General features: G+C 44.3%; 1 protein-coding gene across 1 annotated transcript; it reads left to right on the top strand.

Moving 5' to 3' along the window:
• The first annotated feature begins 2,136 nt into the window (after positions 1–2,136).
• On the top strand, positions 2,137–16,506 carry LOC114502710 (zinc finger protein 77-like). The gene is made up of 4 exons (XM_028519843.2): positions 2,137–2,486; positions 10,262–10,388; positions 11,634–11,823; positions 12,228–16,506. Exons 1-4 carry the CDS (start codon positions 2,484–2,486, stop codon positions 13,651–13,653), a joined length of 1,746 nt encoding a protein of 581 aa, XP_028375644.1. The 5' UTR covers positions 2,137–2,483; the 3' UTR covers positions 13,654–16,506.
• The last annotated feature ends 1,802 nt before the right edge of the window (positions 16,507–18,308 follow it).

Below are 18,308 nucleotides of genomic sequence, written 5' to 3'. Positions count from 1 at the left end.
ACAACTTAAGCCATGACTTTATCTTAGGCTTAACAGAAACCCAAACTTTATGATGCATAGTGAAGGCATGGCCATTGTTTCTGGCTGCCTAGGGGTTAATGAGTAGTAAGGGAAAGGGCTAAGGCTCATAGGGCATGCTGGGAAGAAATGGAATAGAGGGCTGGGGCTACCTATTAAATCAAAATTATACATTAAATCAAGACCCTTGGTTTCGGTAGGTGGTTTGCTTTGTGTGCTGAAAAACATCTTAATGCATGTTACTCAGTTATCTTGATGTGCAGGGTTAAGAAGCTATACACCTTGTGACTTTTACTCATTATACATACACTATTATTATTTATGCTGTCTTGACTATTTTTAAAGATTTTATTTATTTTTAGAGAGGGGGGATGGGAGGGAGAAAGAGAGGAAGAAAAACATCAACGTGAGAGAGGAACATCGATCGGTTGCTTAACATACATGCCCTGACCAAGGACCCAACCCGCAACCCATGCATGTGCCCTGACCAAGGATCGAACTGATGAACCAGTTGTGGCATGACACGCAACCAACTGAACCACACCAGTCAGGACTTATGCACACTTTTAAGTGTACAACTTGGTGGCTTTTTCCCTCTTTTAATCCTTACCCAATGATATATTTATTTTAAAGAGGAAGAGGGAGGGAGGGGGGGGAGAGAGAGAGAAAGAGGGAGAGAGAGACATTGATCCATTGCCACCCCCCATACCAACCCCAACTGGGGATGTAACCCACAATTTAGGAATGTGTCCTGAGCTGGAATCGAGCTTGCAGCCTTTTGGTGTACAGAATACTCCAATCAACTGAGTCACCTGGCTAGGGCAACTCAGTGGCTGTTTGTACATAGACAAAGCTGAGCAACACCACTATACTACCTGAATAAGGAAAATACAAACAATATTGACTAGGTGTTTCATCACCAAAAAGGATTTATTCTGGAAAAAAATCGCAATGCAGTGCACAGAGACATAGCGAGCCGTATGCATACACTGAACTCTGTGCCACGTTAGAGAGGTACTTACAGAGGAGAAAAAGGAAGCTAAGGGGCAGTTACAACCATAGAGCTTTATTTTAAGCAGAGTTCTTTTTGCAGTTTTGGCTGTGTCGTGTGTGAGAACTTGAACATGTGAGACTCCCTCCTGTGAGCGGTCTCCTGGATGATCCCCTCCACAGATCCTCCCAACTGATCATGTTCATTTAAAGTCTGTCAGTCTTGCCCTGGCTGGTGTAGCTCAGTTGGTTGGATTGCCTTTTTGTAAACTGAAAGGTGGCGGGTTTGATTCCGTCAGGGCACATACCTAGGTTGTGCCTATCCCTGTCCAGGTGCGTAGGGGAGGCAGCCAGTCGACGATTCTCATGATTCTCTCTTGCACTGATGTTTCTCTCCCTTCCTCCATAGAAGTAGCGAAAAAATGTAAAAAATAAAGTCTGCCGATGTTCATCCAAATATTATCCTTTACATTTCCAAATTCACAGGGACTAAAATCCTGATCGGACGAAATTTCCTTTGCAGTGTAGAATGCACACCTGAGAATTCCAACATCGCACACCTGTGGTTGTACTGAGACTAGGCCTGTAAGTCAGCTGGGCACACAGGTGTGCACTGTCAGTGGAGACAAAGTACCTGGAGCCACGGGTTGCTGACCTCAGCCCCAAAGTAGGGACGGGGCCTCACGGTGTCAAAGGTTACAAGCGAAAGCCTATCTTGCCCCCGGTCCCGCCTAAACCAAGGGGACAAATTCAGCGTGGCCTCGTCGCTATGGCAACCATTGACCTTGCCGATCACAAGGCCCTTCAGTCGGGACTGCCCCTGCTCCTGACAAAAAAAAGATGCACGAGGAAACTGAGTCCGGTCCAGGAGGACAAGGTGGTGCCCCTGAGATGTGGACAGACGCGGGGTCCGCCTGGGTAGGAGCGGGTTCGGCTCACAGCCCACGTCAGGCGCCTAAGGACTCGGCTATAAACCGAAGTCCTGAATCCCGCAACCCTTATTTCTGTGCAGTTCAACCACGTGACCTCAGCCCCCGCCCATTACAAGTGACTTTGTCCAATGAGGGAAGACGGAGGCGTGGCCCAGAGCGAAAATTGGGAATGTAGAGGCGGGGCCAAAGGACTGCCCTAACGAGGCAAGGGAAGAAGGGTTCTAAAACACTGTCCAATCAAGGCCTGGTGGCGTGATAGGAGTTATATCCAGTCAGAATCCTTAGAAAGGAACAGTTTGGAGTTCCGTCCAGTCACGTTGCGGGTGCCTGCAGCATTGTCCAATCTGTGGGGGCGGGGGTAAGGGGCATTCATCGCCGTTGGAGGCTGGAGCTTTGGCATCTGTCGTTGACATCTCTCTCCGCCAGCGGAGGCGCTCTCGCGTTTCTGTCCGGAGCGATCCTGGGTGTACTGTCTCTCTCACCTTCCGGAGCTTCGGAGCTGCGGGAAGACGACGCCCTGAGAACCAGCCTCACCGCTGCGAGATGGTAAGGGCACAGAGCGGGCCAAGACCAGGCTGGGTTGGTTCACACAGGTCGGATCCGGCTGGAAGAGGCACGTGGTCCGTGTCTCCGTGCCCCTCTTCCGTCCCGACCTGAGTTTCCTTTCTCTGTTTCGGGGTGGGTCCAAGGAAGGACCAGACGACCACCATCGCTGGCGGTCAGGGGCTGGGGGCGGAGTGGACGCGGAGTGGGAGGAATTGTTCTGAATCTGACAGATGCCATCAAATCCGGACTTCCTTCAAAGACTGCTGCTCTAGGGACAAGGCTTGGGTCTCCGAGCTGTGCCCGCGTCTCAGATCAGAAGCGGGCTTTTCTGTGGCAGGAGGCTGAGCAGGAAGGCGGTGTGACAGCCGCCGTCTCTCTGTGGCCAGCGAATTCTTAGGTCAGCGGGGCCTTGTCTGCTTCTCAGCGCTTGTTCAGACGAGGTGGGGACAATGGCTGGACTTGTCGGGAGGACAGAAGTCTAGTAAATCTTGGGTGGGAAATTGTGATCACTTGGTCAAGCCTGTGAAATTTGAAAAATCTAAGCTTTGTAAGGAGAGACTTTCGTTCAAAAGAATTACTGCACCGGATGGGTGGAAGGGCACGGGCGCCGGGGCTGTGTAGTAGGGAGAACTCTCAGACCATGCCATCTGCAAGTATCTAGAGAGTTGGGCCTTCTGAGTTTTGCCTTTATAGAAGGGAGTCAACAAAAGCAGGAAGGACCAGGTATGGTTGGGATGGCAGATCCTCATCCCAGTTTGTTTTCAGGAGGGAGTGTCTGTGGGCTAAGGCTGAGGACAGACCTACGTTCAGGGTCTGGGTTTAGGAGAGAAGCCAATCTAAAGTGTGGCCAACAAGCATTTGTTCTGCTTGGACGAACAGTACAGCCAATTATTTAGGACTGAGAGAATTGGGATGTTTGCCTCTGGCTTTGTCATAGGTAAACACAGGAGACATCTGAGAGTCTTATCTAAGTCAGTGGTTCTTGCAGCGTGCCCTTTTCTAGAACAAATGGTTGGGGTGGTTCCTTTTACCTCCCAGGCATGTTTCCAGGAGAACAGGATCAGGGAGGATTCAGTATTGTCACCTGACACCTGTGAGCAGCCTCCTCTGTGTCCAGTTCAGCACCAAGAGCTTTCTCTTATTGCAGCCTCAGGTTTCAGCAGATGTAAAACGACTGAATCCCTTTTGCCTCAGTTTCTTCATGTTTGTGAAGATGGTTAAGTGTCTCAGGTCTTTTTTCCTGCTGACTCATGTTATTCCAGCACTTAACTGCAGATGTCTCTGAGGAAGAATATCTCAGATACAGACAATGTCCTCTCTTTTATTAGTATTGTGGAGAAAATGCACACAGTTTCAGCCCTTCATGCAAGGTCAGTGGAGATACAGATTAAAAAGATACGTAAAAATTGTAGTGACCCATCCATTCAGGGTGCAGTTTGTGAGACCCTGTGTGATCGTGTTCCACTGCCTGCGAATAGTTGATGTCAAAGATTAATGCAAATTTTGTGAATTGTGACCTGTGATGGTTGGTTTCGCATCATCCACAGAGTCCCTGGAGTTAAGTGTGATTTGTGCAAACTGAGTAACCCTGAAGGTCATCCTTAGGGAGTGAACCTTTGGATTTTATGGCTGGAGGGAAGTTGATGAATTTGAGTTAATTTGGGTCAGATCTTATGCTTACCTCCTTGGTGAGTGTTGAGGCCTTAGAGGGGGCATTGTTCTCACACTGAGGAGGGAAAGCTGGGTGTGTGGGGATCCAGAGTTTGGTTTTCCAGGGGCTCAGGGTCCCCTTACTCCTTCCTTGGGTGGGTCCACTCTAGACTATCTGTCAGCAGGGTGAGTCCGGCCCCCAGCTCAGAAAGTCCTTGACCTTCTGACTTGGGTTCCTTTTTGTGCTGTGAGATGCAGGCTGCCGATCTGAGCTGGCTCACACTGGGCCACTCTTCCCCCTTTTTTTTTGCCTGTGAAGGATAGAAATTTCTATTAAGGTGACTTTGGGATCACCATTTTCACTCTGTATTGACAGGAAACCAGAAAACTTCCAGAAACTTTAATCTCCTGTAGAAATACAACACAAGGCTTCCAGTTCCATCTCTGGGTCCTGTTGCCACTCATCCAGGCCTTGGCAATTGGTGACTGAGGCAGGTGGGGCATCCAGGCATTTGGGGAGGAAACTGACTAAGTGGTATCTTTTAATGTGTCGTTTTCTTCCTGTCTCTGTCCATGGAACTGAAATTGTTTTTTGAAAAAATTTTTAGCCCTGGCTGGCGTAGTTCAGTGGATTGAGCGCAGGCTGCGAACCAAAGTGTCGCAGGTTCGATTCCCAGTCAGGGTACGTGCCTGGGTTGCAGGCCATGACCCCCAGCAACCGCACATTGATGTTTCTCTTTCTGTCTCTTTCTCCCTCCCTTCCCTCTCTAAAGATAAATAAATAAAAAATCTTTTAAAAAAAAGAAAACATTTTTAATTACAGTTTACATTTGATATTGTTTTGTATTACTTTCAGGTATACAGCATAGTAGTCAGACAATCATATACTTTACAAACTGTTCCCCCTAATATTTCTAGTACCCAGCTGGCACCATACATAGTTATTACAATATTATTAACTGTGTTCCTTATGTTGCGCTGTACATGGCATGGCTACAAATCTGTACTTCTTAATCCCTCCACCTTTTTCCCACAATCCCCGTCCCCTCTCCCTTCTGGAAAACATCAATCTGTTCTCTGAATTTATGAGTCTGTTTCTGTTTTGTTTGTTCATTTCTATTGTTCTTTAGATTCCACATGTAAGCGAAATCATGTGGTATTTGTCTTTCTCTTACTGACTTATTTCATTTAGCATAATATTCTCCAGGTCCATCTATGCTGTCGAGCACGGTAAGATTTCACTCTTTTTTATGGTTGAGTAATATTCCATTATATATATGTACTATAGCTTTTTTATCCACTTGTCTATTGATGGGCCCTTGAGTTACTTGCATAGCTTGGCTATTGTAAATAATGCTGCAATGAACAGAGGGTGCATCAGTATTTGTTTTTAAGGCCTTTCAGTGTTTGCTTTTAAAGGCTTACAGCTGATTGGATAAGGCCCATGCACATTGTCCCGAGTCCTCCCCTGTACTTAGAGTCAACTGATTGGAGATGTTAACCGCATCTATAAAATACCTTCATAGCAGCTCTTTGATTAGTGTTTAATTGAACTGGGTACAATAACCCAGCCATGTCAATGCATAAAACTAACCATCACGTCTCTGAGTTGAGAGCTGAAGATCTGCTGAGGTTTCCAGAAGCAGAGGCCTCTTTTCCAGTGAGATCTTGTTCTTTTTATTGGTTGAGTAATATTCCACTGTATATATATGTACCACTGCTTTTTTATTCACTCGTCTAATAATGGGCACTTGCCTTGCATCCATAGCTTAGCTATTGTAAATTGCACTGCGGTGAACACAGGGGTGCATATATTCTCTTGAATTAGTAGTTTGGGTTCCTTTGGATATATTCCCAGAAGTGGAATCACTGGGCTATAAGGTGTTTCATTTTTAAGTTTTTGAGGAACTTCCACACTGCTTTCCACCTTGGCTGTACCGGTCCACATTCTCACCAGTCGTGTACAGAGATTCCCCTTTTTTCCACATCCTCACCAACACTTGTTTCTTGTGGAGTTACTGACCATAGCCATTCTGACAGGGATGAGGTGATATCTCATTGTGGTTTTAATTCGCATTTCTGATGATTAGTGACATTGGACATCTTTCCATATGTCTGTTGGCCATCCGTATGTCCTCTGTGGAGAACTGTCTATTTAGGCCCTTTGCCCATTTTTTAATTGGATTGTTTGCTCTTTTGATGTTGTTATATGAGTTCTATATAAATTTTGGTTATTAACCCCTTATCAGATGTATTATTGGTGATGAAATTAATTTTGGAATGTTATACTTTAACCAGCACCCCTGCTATGATGAGTTATAAATTTAATAATTTGTCTGTAGGGTGGGGGAATTTCTAAGTACTAAATCTCATTGTCTAATACTAGTCAAGTTCAGTGTTTTCACTTTGTAAATCTTTTCCCACTCTCTTGTTTTCCGTGGCCACACTGGCTTGGCTTTCACAGGTGTGCGACTGTATGCACGCCCATCCTTTCCTTCTGGTTCCAGGTGTCAGAGGGAACAGTTGTAACGTTTCACTGCCACGGGAAGTTGGCTCTGGGCTTTGTGTACACACCTTTTCTTTCTGACTGGGTGTGTTCCCCTCTTGTCTTTAAGTTGTGTTGTCATCCATGGGCAGTGACATGAGGCCAGCACGTCCTCAGCTTCTGTGAACTGGAAAGCCTATGGTTTGTGTGGTGTCTTTTTTTCGTTCTTTTCCATCAATGAGATAAATTATACTTATTGAGCAATTCCTATTTAATCCATCTTGCCTGTCTGAAATAAAATGAACTTGGTTTTGAGTTATGCTTTTTATGCATTTATGTATTAGATGCCTTTTAAAAAGCCTTTTGCCTTTGTAGTTGTAAATGTTGTTGCCTTTGAATGTGTTTTGAGTCGTTCCTTTCTGGCCTTGATAATACTCTGTTATATTTCCTACAATTTGGAATACTGATTTTTTAAAATATTTGAAACCTGGCCTAGGAACCATTTGAGAATCTCATTTGGTGTGTGGGGACAGTGGGGTCAGCTGGTTTTGTTCATTTAATGACCACAGATGTGTTCACATGTTCTTTTCTTTCGTCATCTCAGGTGTGTTTACTAATTTCTGTACATTTATCCTATTACATCTAATATAAAAAAATCTCTTCCCACAAGTGGTTTGTAATATCTCCTCAATGTGTTTAATCTCTGAAACATCTAAAATTTTGCTCCACTTCTGTACTTTAATTTATTTGCGCAAGTTCTTTGTATTTAAATAAAAATGCCTTCTTAAGTTAAGAAGGGTGTACAGTGCAGGGCCAGAATAGGGTTAGAGTTGTCCTTATGGAAAATAATAAATTAACATATAATGATACAAGAATAAGCCCTGTGTTTTGTGTACTCACAACTGTAAACCTACTTTTGCCCCATTCAGTATTTTTAGTTTGTCTAAACTTCTTTAACAGCTATATATGAGATCTAGTTTAAGGAACAAATTTAAAGGACACATGGACAAAAACTAGGGGGAGGGTGGTAATGGGAGGGAAGTGGGGAGGGTTGGGTGGGTGGGCTGGACTGGGAGTGAAAGGGAGAAAACTGTACTTGAACAATGATTAGAATAAATAAACAAACAAACAAATAAATAAAAGATTAAAAAAAGAGAGATATAGTTTATATACTGTAAAGCCTACCTGTTTAAAGTATAAAATTCAGTGGTATCTGGTGTATTTACAGAATTGTGGAACTGTCCCCATAATAGAAAAATTTTTTTTTCACTCCATAAGAAACTTGTGTCTGCTGGCTGTCAACCTTGGTCACGTGCCCCACAACCGAAGCCTGGTTGCTGGTGGTTGATTCAGCTACTTTCTGTCTCCACAGATTTGCTTCTTCTGTACATTTCATATAGATCAGCAGTCCCCAACCTTTTTGGCACCAGGGACCGTTTTCATGGAAAACAGTTTTTCCACAGACCAGGGGTGGGGGATGGTTTCGGGATGATTTAAGTGCATTACACTCAAGCTCACCTGCTGCCATGCGGCCCAGTTCCTGACAGGCTTGGACCAGTACCGGTCCGTGGCCCTGAGGTTGGGGACCCCTGATATAAGTGATTTAATACCATGTGTGTTCTTTGTGAAGCTTGGTAATGTATTTAAGGTTTATTGACTTTGTGCTGTGGATCATCGGTACTTTATTTCTTTATTGCCAGTAATATTCCATTGCACAAATAGTCTACATTTTGCTTTCCATTTCAGTTCATGGATTTTTGAGTTGTTTCCGCTTTGGGGCTATTTTGAATCATTCTGCTGTGAATATGTATATACAGCCATATGCTGCTTCATGGCAGATGCATTCTGAGAAATGCATCCATAGGTGATTTTGTCCATGTGCAAATATCACAGTGCACACTTCTACCAACCTAGAGAGTGTAGCCTATTACACACCCAGGCCACAGGCCTGATGTCATGTTACTGTACAAAACAATGTGAGATTTAATCAAGCACACAAAAAATGCTGCAATAAAGAGATGTGGTAAGGAGATGTAGGAGGCTGCTGCACAGTAACACAGCACCCTGTTTTATAGCTTTTTGTGTAAATATAAAAAGTACAGTCCAACATAACAAAAAGTATAATTGTTAGGCAAAGTGTTTCCCACTACTTAACGTGACCAGTGCCATCTCACGAAGCTAGCTGAGCACTAATTCACCTCTGGGTGAGTGGGTCCCTGTCACCTAAAAGGAATGTTCTTACGTAGAAAAGTGGGCCGAGGCCCTGGCTGGTGTAGCTCAGTGGATTGAGCGCGGACTGTGAACCAGGCATTGTAGGTTCGATTCCCAGTCAGGGCACATGCCTAGGTTGCAGGCCATGGCCCTCAGCAACCGCACATTGATGTTCTCTCTCTCTCTCTCTCTCTCTCTTTCTCTCTCCCTTCCCTCTCTAAAAATAAATAAATTAAATCTTAAAAAAAAAAAAAGAAAGAAAAGGGGGCCGATGTTTACCAATTTGTATTATATAGCTTTTAACAAGCATGTACCACATGGCTACAAGTCACGTGTGTTAGCACCTGCCTCTTCACTCTACATATCACACCCACGTCCCCTTTCTGCTGCAGAGACATACCAGCTCCCTGCTGCCAAAGACTCTGCTTCTGTCCGTAAGTTTCCTTAATAAACTCTGTTTAATGCTGGCATTGTCAGCCTCTTTCGTTGGTCTCTTGGCACCATGGGAATACATAAGTGACGTGGTCCTTTATTATTGTTGTAAAGTGATAGGTACATCATTGTCGGTACTGTACATGTACGTGACTGGTGGCACAGTGGGGTTGTTTACAGCAGCATCACCGTGGACATGTGATTTTTAAAAAATCATTGTTTGTTCTTGACTGGTATGGTGTCATCCAGTATTGCTCTAAAGTGTACATATGGTAATTTTTTCTCTCTGTTAAAGTTGCCTTTGGCTTATTACCATTAGATCTCTCTGCAATTCTTCTTTGTGGGACCATTTTTCTCAAATCCAGGCACTCAGTTGTTTATTTGAGAGGCCCTGCTGGCTTGAAAATTCCTTCAGGGACCAGGTTCTCCTCTTACCCAGCAGTCGTGCCAGGCCCCGGGCCCTGGCCCGTACCTGTGCCCACAGGGTCCGCCTTATGCTGGGAGGGGTTGGGTCTCTGCCTCTGTCAGATGAGAGGGGACTACACCCACTGTTGAGGACCCAACAGTGCTCCTCAGCACTGTTGAATTCCAAGGTGAGAGCTACCTAGATCAAGCAGCACTGGAAATCTGTGTTCACGAATTTCTGACACTCGGGAGTTGACAAATAACTTTTGAGCAAGCCAGGTATTCAATTCTACATTATTGGAATGATGATTTTATTTTTAGTCTTTAACATAGTCAGAATCTGCTTTATCTCATTAAAAATAATTTTTTATTAAGTGTGAGTAAGTTTATATCACTTGTTCTTGCACTTGGATTCTAAGTTCCAAGCTCTTACCACCGCTGAGTGTACTGCATTTGGTTTCCTTGCTCACTGTCGTTTCCCAAAAGAGCATGAGCTTGGCAGTTCTAGGAACTGAGTTGCATTCTTTGTTGGCCTCCCCCACATGCTGATGAAGTGGTGCCTTGTTGAAACAGAATATGTGGGACGTTTCAGGACACGGTGGTCTTTGCGGATGTGGCTGTGAATTTCACTCAGGAAGAGTGGGCTCTGCTGGATGGTGCTCAGAGGAAGCTCTATAGAGAAGTGATGCTGGAGACCTTCAGGAACCTGGCCTCAGTGGGTAAGGATGGCTTCATTCCTCACTGCCTTTTATGGAAAAAGCATTTCTTACAGTTGTCCTTGTGAATTGGGTCCAAGGAAGGGCAAGATGTCAAAAAAAAAAAAAAAAAAGCCCCAAATCCCAGGTGCAATCCAAGCCTTCATGGAACCCATCTAGTCCTGGTATCTTTTTCATGATAACAAAGTTTTATGTATTAAATTGACTTTTTATTTCTTTTAAATAAAAGACTGAGGTTCCCTGATTTTTTGATAAGTGTGAGCATGGATTTCCAGTTTGCTCTGGGGCAGTGAGAGCAGCTTCCAGTTTTCACCCTTGAGACAGTGGTTAATACAAATTCGGCATAGTCACACTACAATGAAACCCACACTACACGTCGTCACTGGCTGTGGAGCCCAACGCTGGGTCCTTCTCACAGGTGATTTGTTGCCTTCCATCCTCCATCATGAGGACCTTTTCTCCAGGTGCAGGGCATCGGCTAGACACACCACCTGTCTTCTAATGGCAGCAGGGGCTGTGAAGAAAGGCTTCACCTAGGGCCTCTGTGTCTGAGAACTCCAGAGAGCAAATCCCCTCAGGAGGAGTCGATTCTGGATAAGGGATTGATATTTGGACAAATCCATTAGAAACACGATTCAGTCTGTGTTTGAGAAGGGTGACGTTTTACACTTACTGGCCTCCCTGTTGGACTTTTTATCCATCCTCACTCATGTGGGAAGAATCTCTGTATCTCCTCTTGTAAAGGGAGTACCTGGGCACGAGCATTTTGCCCAGTTCCTCCCAACTTCACATTTTTTATAATATTTATCTTTACTTGGTCTCTTTTTTACAGTATTTCTTAGTGACCAGGCTGCCATTTTGAGTCATTTTTCCTATTTTTGCCAAAGATCCAAAAAGCAAAGGTCCCTTCTTTGTTTGTAGATTTATTCTTCCCGCCCTGGCCGGAGTGGCTCAGTTGGTTGGGCATTGTCCAGGAACAGAAAGGCTGCTGGCTGGATCCCCGGTTGGGGCGCATGCAGGAAGCAGCCAATTGGTGTTTCTCTCTTACATCAATGTTTCCTTCTCTCTCTCTTCCCCTCTCTCTCAGATGAGAGTAAAATAAACCTTTAAAAAAACAAATTTGTTCTTCCTTATAAAATTTGTTTACTCTTTTCTATCAGAATATGAAAATTAATTCACACATTCTTACTTTATTTTCCTTATTTCACCATTTCCTTCCCAGGAAATTTAATTGAATTATCCTATCAGTTGTTACAGATTGTTTCACTCAAGTTAAAACCCATCCGTCACGCCCTGGGCAGGATACTTTGGAGAATAAAATATCCAGTGAAGAGAAAATACTAAGATTCACAAGAAATGATTCCTGGCCTGGTTTTAGAGGAAACTGCACAGACCACAACATTGCAGATCAGCACCAACCCCAGGAGAGGCGTCCGAGGTGAGTGGCACAGCGGAACAGGGCGCCTCAGCAGAGTGTTAGACCACCTCGAAGTTAAAGAAAAAGTATAAACCTAGCTGAGCAGCAGTGTACTCGGGATTTTCATGCAACACTATTTTCATAAATGTGATTAGATATGGAGTGTCTGAAACAGAATCCAGTTGGAAACAATGGTGAGGAAACCCCAGATGTAAGAAACACTGAAAGTTATGGCCCTGTTTTAGCTCAGCCAGAGCAATAAGCTTGTTTCAAGATGGAACAATGTAGACAGTGCCAAAAATATACTCATGCCTTGAAAATGGTATATTTACCATGGTTAAAACAATCGTTAACACTTAATAATCATTAATAAAAAATCACTTATGATCATTCATCACTAATAGTGCACTTCCTATTTTGAACAGAAGTCACATGCTGGAGGCTCCCTGTGAGAGAGGTGAAGCTCATCCATGCAGAGACACCCTGAACCCGGTCACAGATCTTCCTGTGGGGGAGGGACACCCGCCTGGAGTTAAACCCCAGGAATGTACTAAGTGTGGAAAAACCCGCTTGAGTCAGCCAAGATCTCCCACTGGACACGAACCTCATCCCGGTGAGGAACGTGGACAAGCCTGTACGTGCATCTCGTGTCCAAGCCCTCATATGGAACCAGAGCGTGTGCACAAACCCAGTCACTGTGGGGACACTGGGAGAGCATCTGAGAGATACGTGAAGAGCCTTAGTAATACAAACTCCATTGAGTGTCAGAAATGTGGAAAAGCCTTTACTTGCTACTCCTCCTTTCGGGGACATTTGAGAGGTCACTGTGGACAGAAAATCCACGTGTGCAAAGTATGTGGGAAAGCCTTTATGTATTACTTTTACCTTACAGGACACGTGAGAACTCACACTGGAGAGAAACCCTATGAGTGTAAAGCATGCGGGAAAGGTTTCGGTAGTCTGAAATACTTTAGAAGACACGTGAGGACACACAGTGGAGTGAAACCCTATGTATGTAAGGAGTGTGGGAAAGTCTACAGGTATCTCACAAATCTGCAAGAACATGCAAGGACGCACAGTGGGGAGAGGCCGTATGTATGTCAGCACTGTGGGAAAGCCTTCAGTCGTCACTCCTCCCTGCGCGGCCACGTGAGGACGCACAGTGGAGTGAAGCCCTATGAGTGCCAGCAGTGTGGGAAAGCTTTCAGGTTTCCTGCAAACCTGCAAGTGCACGTGAGGACACACACCGGGGAGAGGCCCTGTGAATGTCAGCACTGCGGGAAAGCATTCAGGTATGCCGCCTCGCTGCGAGTGCATGTGAGGACGCACACTGGGGAGAGGCCCTATGAGTGTCAGCAGTGTGGCAAAACCTTCACCAGCCACTCTTACCTTCAGAAACACGTGCGAACACACAGTGGGGAGAAATCCTACGAATGTAAGGAGTGTGGGAAAGCTTTCAGGCAGCTGCAGCATTTTCAGGGTCACATGAGGATACACAGCGGGGTGAAACCTTATGAATGTAAAGAGTGTGGGAAATCCTACAGTTTCCTCTCATCCCTGCGAATACACGTGAGAATGCACAGTGGGGAGAGACCCTTTGAGTGTCAGCAGTGTGGGAAAGCCTTCAGTCGTCTCTGCTCGCTTCAAGGACACATGAGATCACACACTGGGGTGAAACCCTATGAGTGTAAGGAGTGTGGGAAATCCTTCAGGTATCCTGACAACCTGCGAGTACATGTGAGGACACACACTGGGGAGAGACCTGATGAGTGTCAGCACTGCGGGAAGGCCTTCCGGTATCCCACGTCCCTGCGCAAACATGTGAGAACACACAGTGAAAAGGATACGTGAACGTCGGCAATGTGGGAAAGCCTTCATGTGTGACGAATACCTGCAAGCACGTGAGGACACATGATGGACAGAAACTCTGAACTCGAGGACTGGGATATCTTTATTCTTCCTGAAAATTGGGTTGTAAATGCGAGCAAACACACTGGAGAGAAACTGTATGGATGGAAAAAATGTGGAAAAACCTTTAGGTGTAGCACTTATTTTGTATGAAAATTCAGAGCAGGCTGAATCTTTTAATGATTATTTGTATGGTATTGCCTTTGTAAATAGCTCATCCTTAGTAGCAATTTCCAGTGTATTAGTTTCTGGTTATGTTTCTGATATGAAACTTGAGATAAGAAATATTTCTCTATGTTCCTTCATTTGTACTACACACTTTATTATCTTGGACTTTAAATAATTGTATAGTTGTATAAAACTTGTCTCGTTGCCATTATTATTACTTTTGGACTTAGGGGTATTTAGGGATTTTTTTATAATTTAGTGATTTTTTATTGTGTAAAATTTACAGTTGGGGAAACTGAGGCTCAGAGAGCCAAAGCAACTTGCCCAATATCATTCAACAGTTAAGAGTTGCTGGGGCTTCTCTCTCTCTTTTATTGTAATGGCAGAACTTTGTTTATATTTGTAAATTTGGAGTGGTAGACATATCACTTTTATATTTTACCTTTTTCAGTTACAATTTACATTCAATATTATTTTGTATTAGTTTCTGGTTTATCAGCATAGTGATTAGATTAAGTGGTTATTTTTATTTGCATGTGAAATGATAATAATTTTAGATGAAAAGTTTTTTGACTCTTTCCATTAGGTTCCCAGTATGTGATCATGCCACGAGACTGGTATTTTTTTTTTTAGATTTTATTTATTTATTTTTAGAGAGGGAAGGGAGGGAGAAAGAGAGAGAGAGAGAGAGAAACTTCAGTGTGCGGTTGCTGGGGGCCATGGCCTGCAACCCAGGCATGTGCCCTGACCGGGAATAGAACCTGTGACACTTGGTTTGCAGCCTGTGCTCAATCCACTGAGCTACACCAGCCAGGGTTGAGACCTGTATTTTTTCTTTTCTGGTTTGCTCCTGCAGACATCAACCCTTCACTGTAGTCTTTGTTACAGAAACGTGGAGCTTTCACATTTGTTTGTTGCTAGTGGATACCACATCTGTGTTCCTCACGGAAGTTAGTAATTATGGCAAGATCTCCTCTGATTATGTTCTTAATTTGACCTTTGCTTAATGTCCCTGATCTTAATTGGAAATTGGACACGATACATTGAGTTACAAAGAGATACCCACGGTGTGAAAATGAAAGGTGGTGTCTAGATGATTCCATGTATTATGTTGTCAGTGGGTAAGCTGGGAAGCTATATCCCATCTTCCTTCTCCTTAGGTTTGAGAAAGGGAAGGTGCATGAGGTTTGGAAATGAAGACACCATAACCCTCACATGTTCTTTCCCATCAGCAGACAGAGATGTGGAAACCTAGTGGGCCCTAGACACAGCACATTCTCTTGACTTCTGCCTCTGTCTGTCTAAGAACAGCCCTAACCAAACACAGGTTTGATGTTAGTTTTCTTTCAGGCAGCGGGTTCCACAGACATTTCCAGGAGCTCCCCCATCGTGGGCCCTCTTTGGTCTTCAGATTCACACAGACTCTTCCTGTAACTCTTTGATGTACAACAGGCCACTTCTTCAGGCTATGGGCTTTAGCAGTCTTCTCTCATCCTGTCACCCCTTTTGTCTTTCATGCCTCTCCTAATTATGTGATTTTTGTAGGAAGTATCTTGTTTCTCTACTGGTAGATCTTTTTCCTGACTCCACCCTGACATATTTAACATTGGAGCCAAAACACAGGAAACATACCTCCCAGACTGCATTGTTGAGAGGCTGCACTGACCTTGCATTTCTTGTTTGATACTTACATGGATGTATTTGGACACTTCCATGGTGGAAATGCACCTTTGTGAATATATTTGGCTGTTTGTGACAGTTTTCTCTTTTAGCTGAATGCTTTCTAAATGATAAGCCCAGTATGTTTAATTATGCTCAATTTTTATATGTGATTACCAAATGTTTGATTCTCATTTTTTTAAAGATTTTATTTATTTATTTTTAGAGAGGGGGGAAGTGAGGTAGAAAGAGAGGAAGAGAAACATCAATATGTGAGAGAAACATCGATTGGTTGCCTCTAGCACGTGCCCTGATGTGGGACCTGGCCTGCAACCCAGGTATGTGACCTGACCAGGAATCGAACCGGTAACCTTTCTCTTTCTGAGACAATTGCTCAGCCACTGAACCACACTATTCAGGACTAATGCTCATTTAAAAAAAATATGTGATTCAAACTGCATTTTTTTTCAATTGTAGTTTTCTACATTGTTTCTGAGCTATTATTTAGGTTTTCAAATCTGTTGTATACTGACACATGTTATTGTGTTTTATGTTTAATTAATTATGAACCCATTCTAAAGAATAATTTATTGTTCCATTGTAACCAATTTTTTCATATGTATTCTGGGGTAATGTTACTAAATACATACACCTTTTGAAATTATTTTCTGGTCTTTCCTTCATTTTTATGCAGCTACCATCTTTGTATTTTAAAAATGACTTATTTTTTGCTAACATTGAAAACCTAGCTATTGCTCCAGTCAGTGGTCTCCAGCCAGGCGTCCTGCTCCTACAGCTCAACAGGGTGGGGGATGGGGAGCGGACGTACACATCCCCTTGACGTCTGTGGAGAACCCGAACCGTGTTCTGGGCGAGGTGAGCACTTCTGCTGTTGTGATGGGAGTGAGTTACCACACAGAGCTTCAGCTTATAGGCATAAGTGCCTTGAATAAACTCTACTTCTGGAAATGCTGCTTCTGTTTGTTTTCAGAGAGCCCTTAGAGGATTAAGGGAAGCATGTTCCTGTCTTGCATCTGTCTTGTTGCCAGTAATTTTGCTGAATATCCACAGGATGATTCTTCCTATGATGGATGGCAGTTGGTTGTTAATGCTACTGCCCAGGGCTGGTCCCTTGTATTATTTCCACTGATGAGAAAATGGGCCATGCTTTTCTCTTTCCATTTAGCTCACTTACGGTTCTGTTGGTCTGCCCCCAGAAACAAAGCCTAGTTTCTGTCTCTGTGTCAGATGGCCAGTGATACTTCTCTGGCCACATGCAGTCTGGAAGTACTGTTGTGTTTTCAGTTACCTGGCTGTGGCTGTATATCTCGGATGGTGTGTAAGGTGGCTAGTCCATGAGGGACTTGAGAGAGGAAACGGTCAGTAAAGACACCTGTTTGGGGAAGAAGCTTGTACCTAATCAATTTCAACAACTGGCAGAATGCATTTTACACTCCAGGATCATCGATTCATCAATATTACTCATGGGGACATCGACCCACTAATAAAACCTTCCATAGTTGCCCTGACCTGTGACACCATGGGACCTCTGGGTCATCCACACAGTGGGGTTCCAACACCAGTTGATAGGACTCTGGGTGCTCACTTCAAACCTCAGAGGTGGGGGTGGGCATACACGGCAGGACCTCCCTTAAGGTTATAGGTTAATGTCAAGTGGGACCCTGCCTTGCACAAAGTGATGTCATTTTGAGTCTTTGTTGTTAAACAAAGAGCAGGGGTTCATGGAATACAACCCCAGCTGACTCCCGACCCAGGAGGTGAATAGGTGCTTTTGTACTCTCCTGTCACAGCTCCGCACAAGGGGTACTCTGGGGTAACCGAGGACTCATCTGTCCAAGAGGACAAGGACTCAAGTCTGAGAAGCTAGGTGCTGGTCCTGCTGGAGCCAACTTCCTGGGTTGGTGGATCAGTATCTTGTCTCCCCAAGGCCTGTCACTCTGGATACGGTCCCATGGGTAGGGATTCCAGGAGCACCCTCCAATCAGGGCCAGGGGCAGGAGTGCTTATAGCTCACCTGGACATCACTGTCCCAGTACCTGCAGCGCCTGTGGGCACCTCCCCAGCAGGATCCTAGAGTCCAGTCCCTATCTTTGCACCTGAAGGGCGGCGGAGAGCCAGCCCAGAGCAGGAAGCTCAGAGGCAAGATGGAGAGTGCATGTCTGTAAAAAGGCTAAAAGTGGAACACATCCAAACCACAAAACTCACCACATTCCTGCTTCTAATGTGACAGGTGCTTCCTTGCTGATTTCAGCTGCACTTCATTCTCTCTGCTTTGTGATAAGAACGACTAAGGTATCCAATCATAAAGTTAGACTGACCTCCTGACAGCACCTAATCCAGGGTAAAGGGTCACTTCCTAGAACACTCAAGTCATCTAACATATGGCAAGTGTTCCAATGTCACAAATGTCTTGTCACCCTTACTGACACATTGTACAGTCCTGTGTGAGGTGTGTGTGTCCCCGGTGCTCTCAGCCAGTGCCTGACTCCCTGTGGACTACAGTGTGGTCCTCGTAGCCTTTGGCTGGATAACACTGATGAAATCATTATTTTACTCCTACTATTTTAATAAAAGTTTTAAATGAGAACAGACATTTACCAACTCCTTAAACTTGTAGGCACCTGGTCCTGTTGACCAAGAATGCATAAGCACATAGACTGATTCTCTTAAATTGAGATTTTGTGAGGCTAATTTGACAACCCATAAGTGCAAGGGGATATTTTAATACAGCCTCTCAGCCATTGAAAAGT

Source organism: Phyllostomus discolor, chromosome 8, assembly GCF_004126475.2.
Source record: "Phyllostomus discolor isolate MPI-MPIP mPhyDis1 chromosome 8, mPhyDis1.pri.v3, whole genome shotgun sequence".
NCBI lineage: Eukaryota > Metazoa > Chordata > Mammalia > Chiroptera > Phyllostomidae > Phyllostomus > Phyllostomus discolor.
The sequence above is the reverse complement of the archived record's forward strand: the minus strand, read 5'-3'. Positions and strand labels throughout refer to the sequence as shown.

What these genes read in the sequence shown, in the direction of transcription:
- LOC114502710 (XM_028519843.2), top strand. An exon ending in CAGGAACCTGGCCTCAGTGG is followed by an intron (nt 10,389 to 11,633) that starts GTAAGGATGGCT and finishes TTATCCTATCAG; the next exon opens with TTGTTACAGATTGTTTCACT. An exon ending in CCCCAGGAGAGGCGTCCGAG is followed by an intron (nt 11,824 to 12,227) that starts GTGAGTGGCACA and finishes TATTTTGAACAG; the next exon opens with AAGTCACATGCTGGAGGCTC.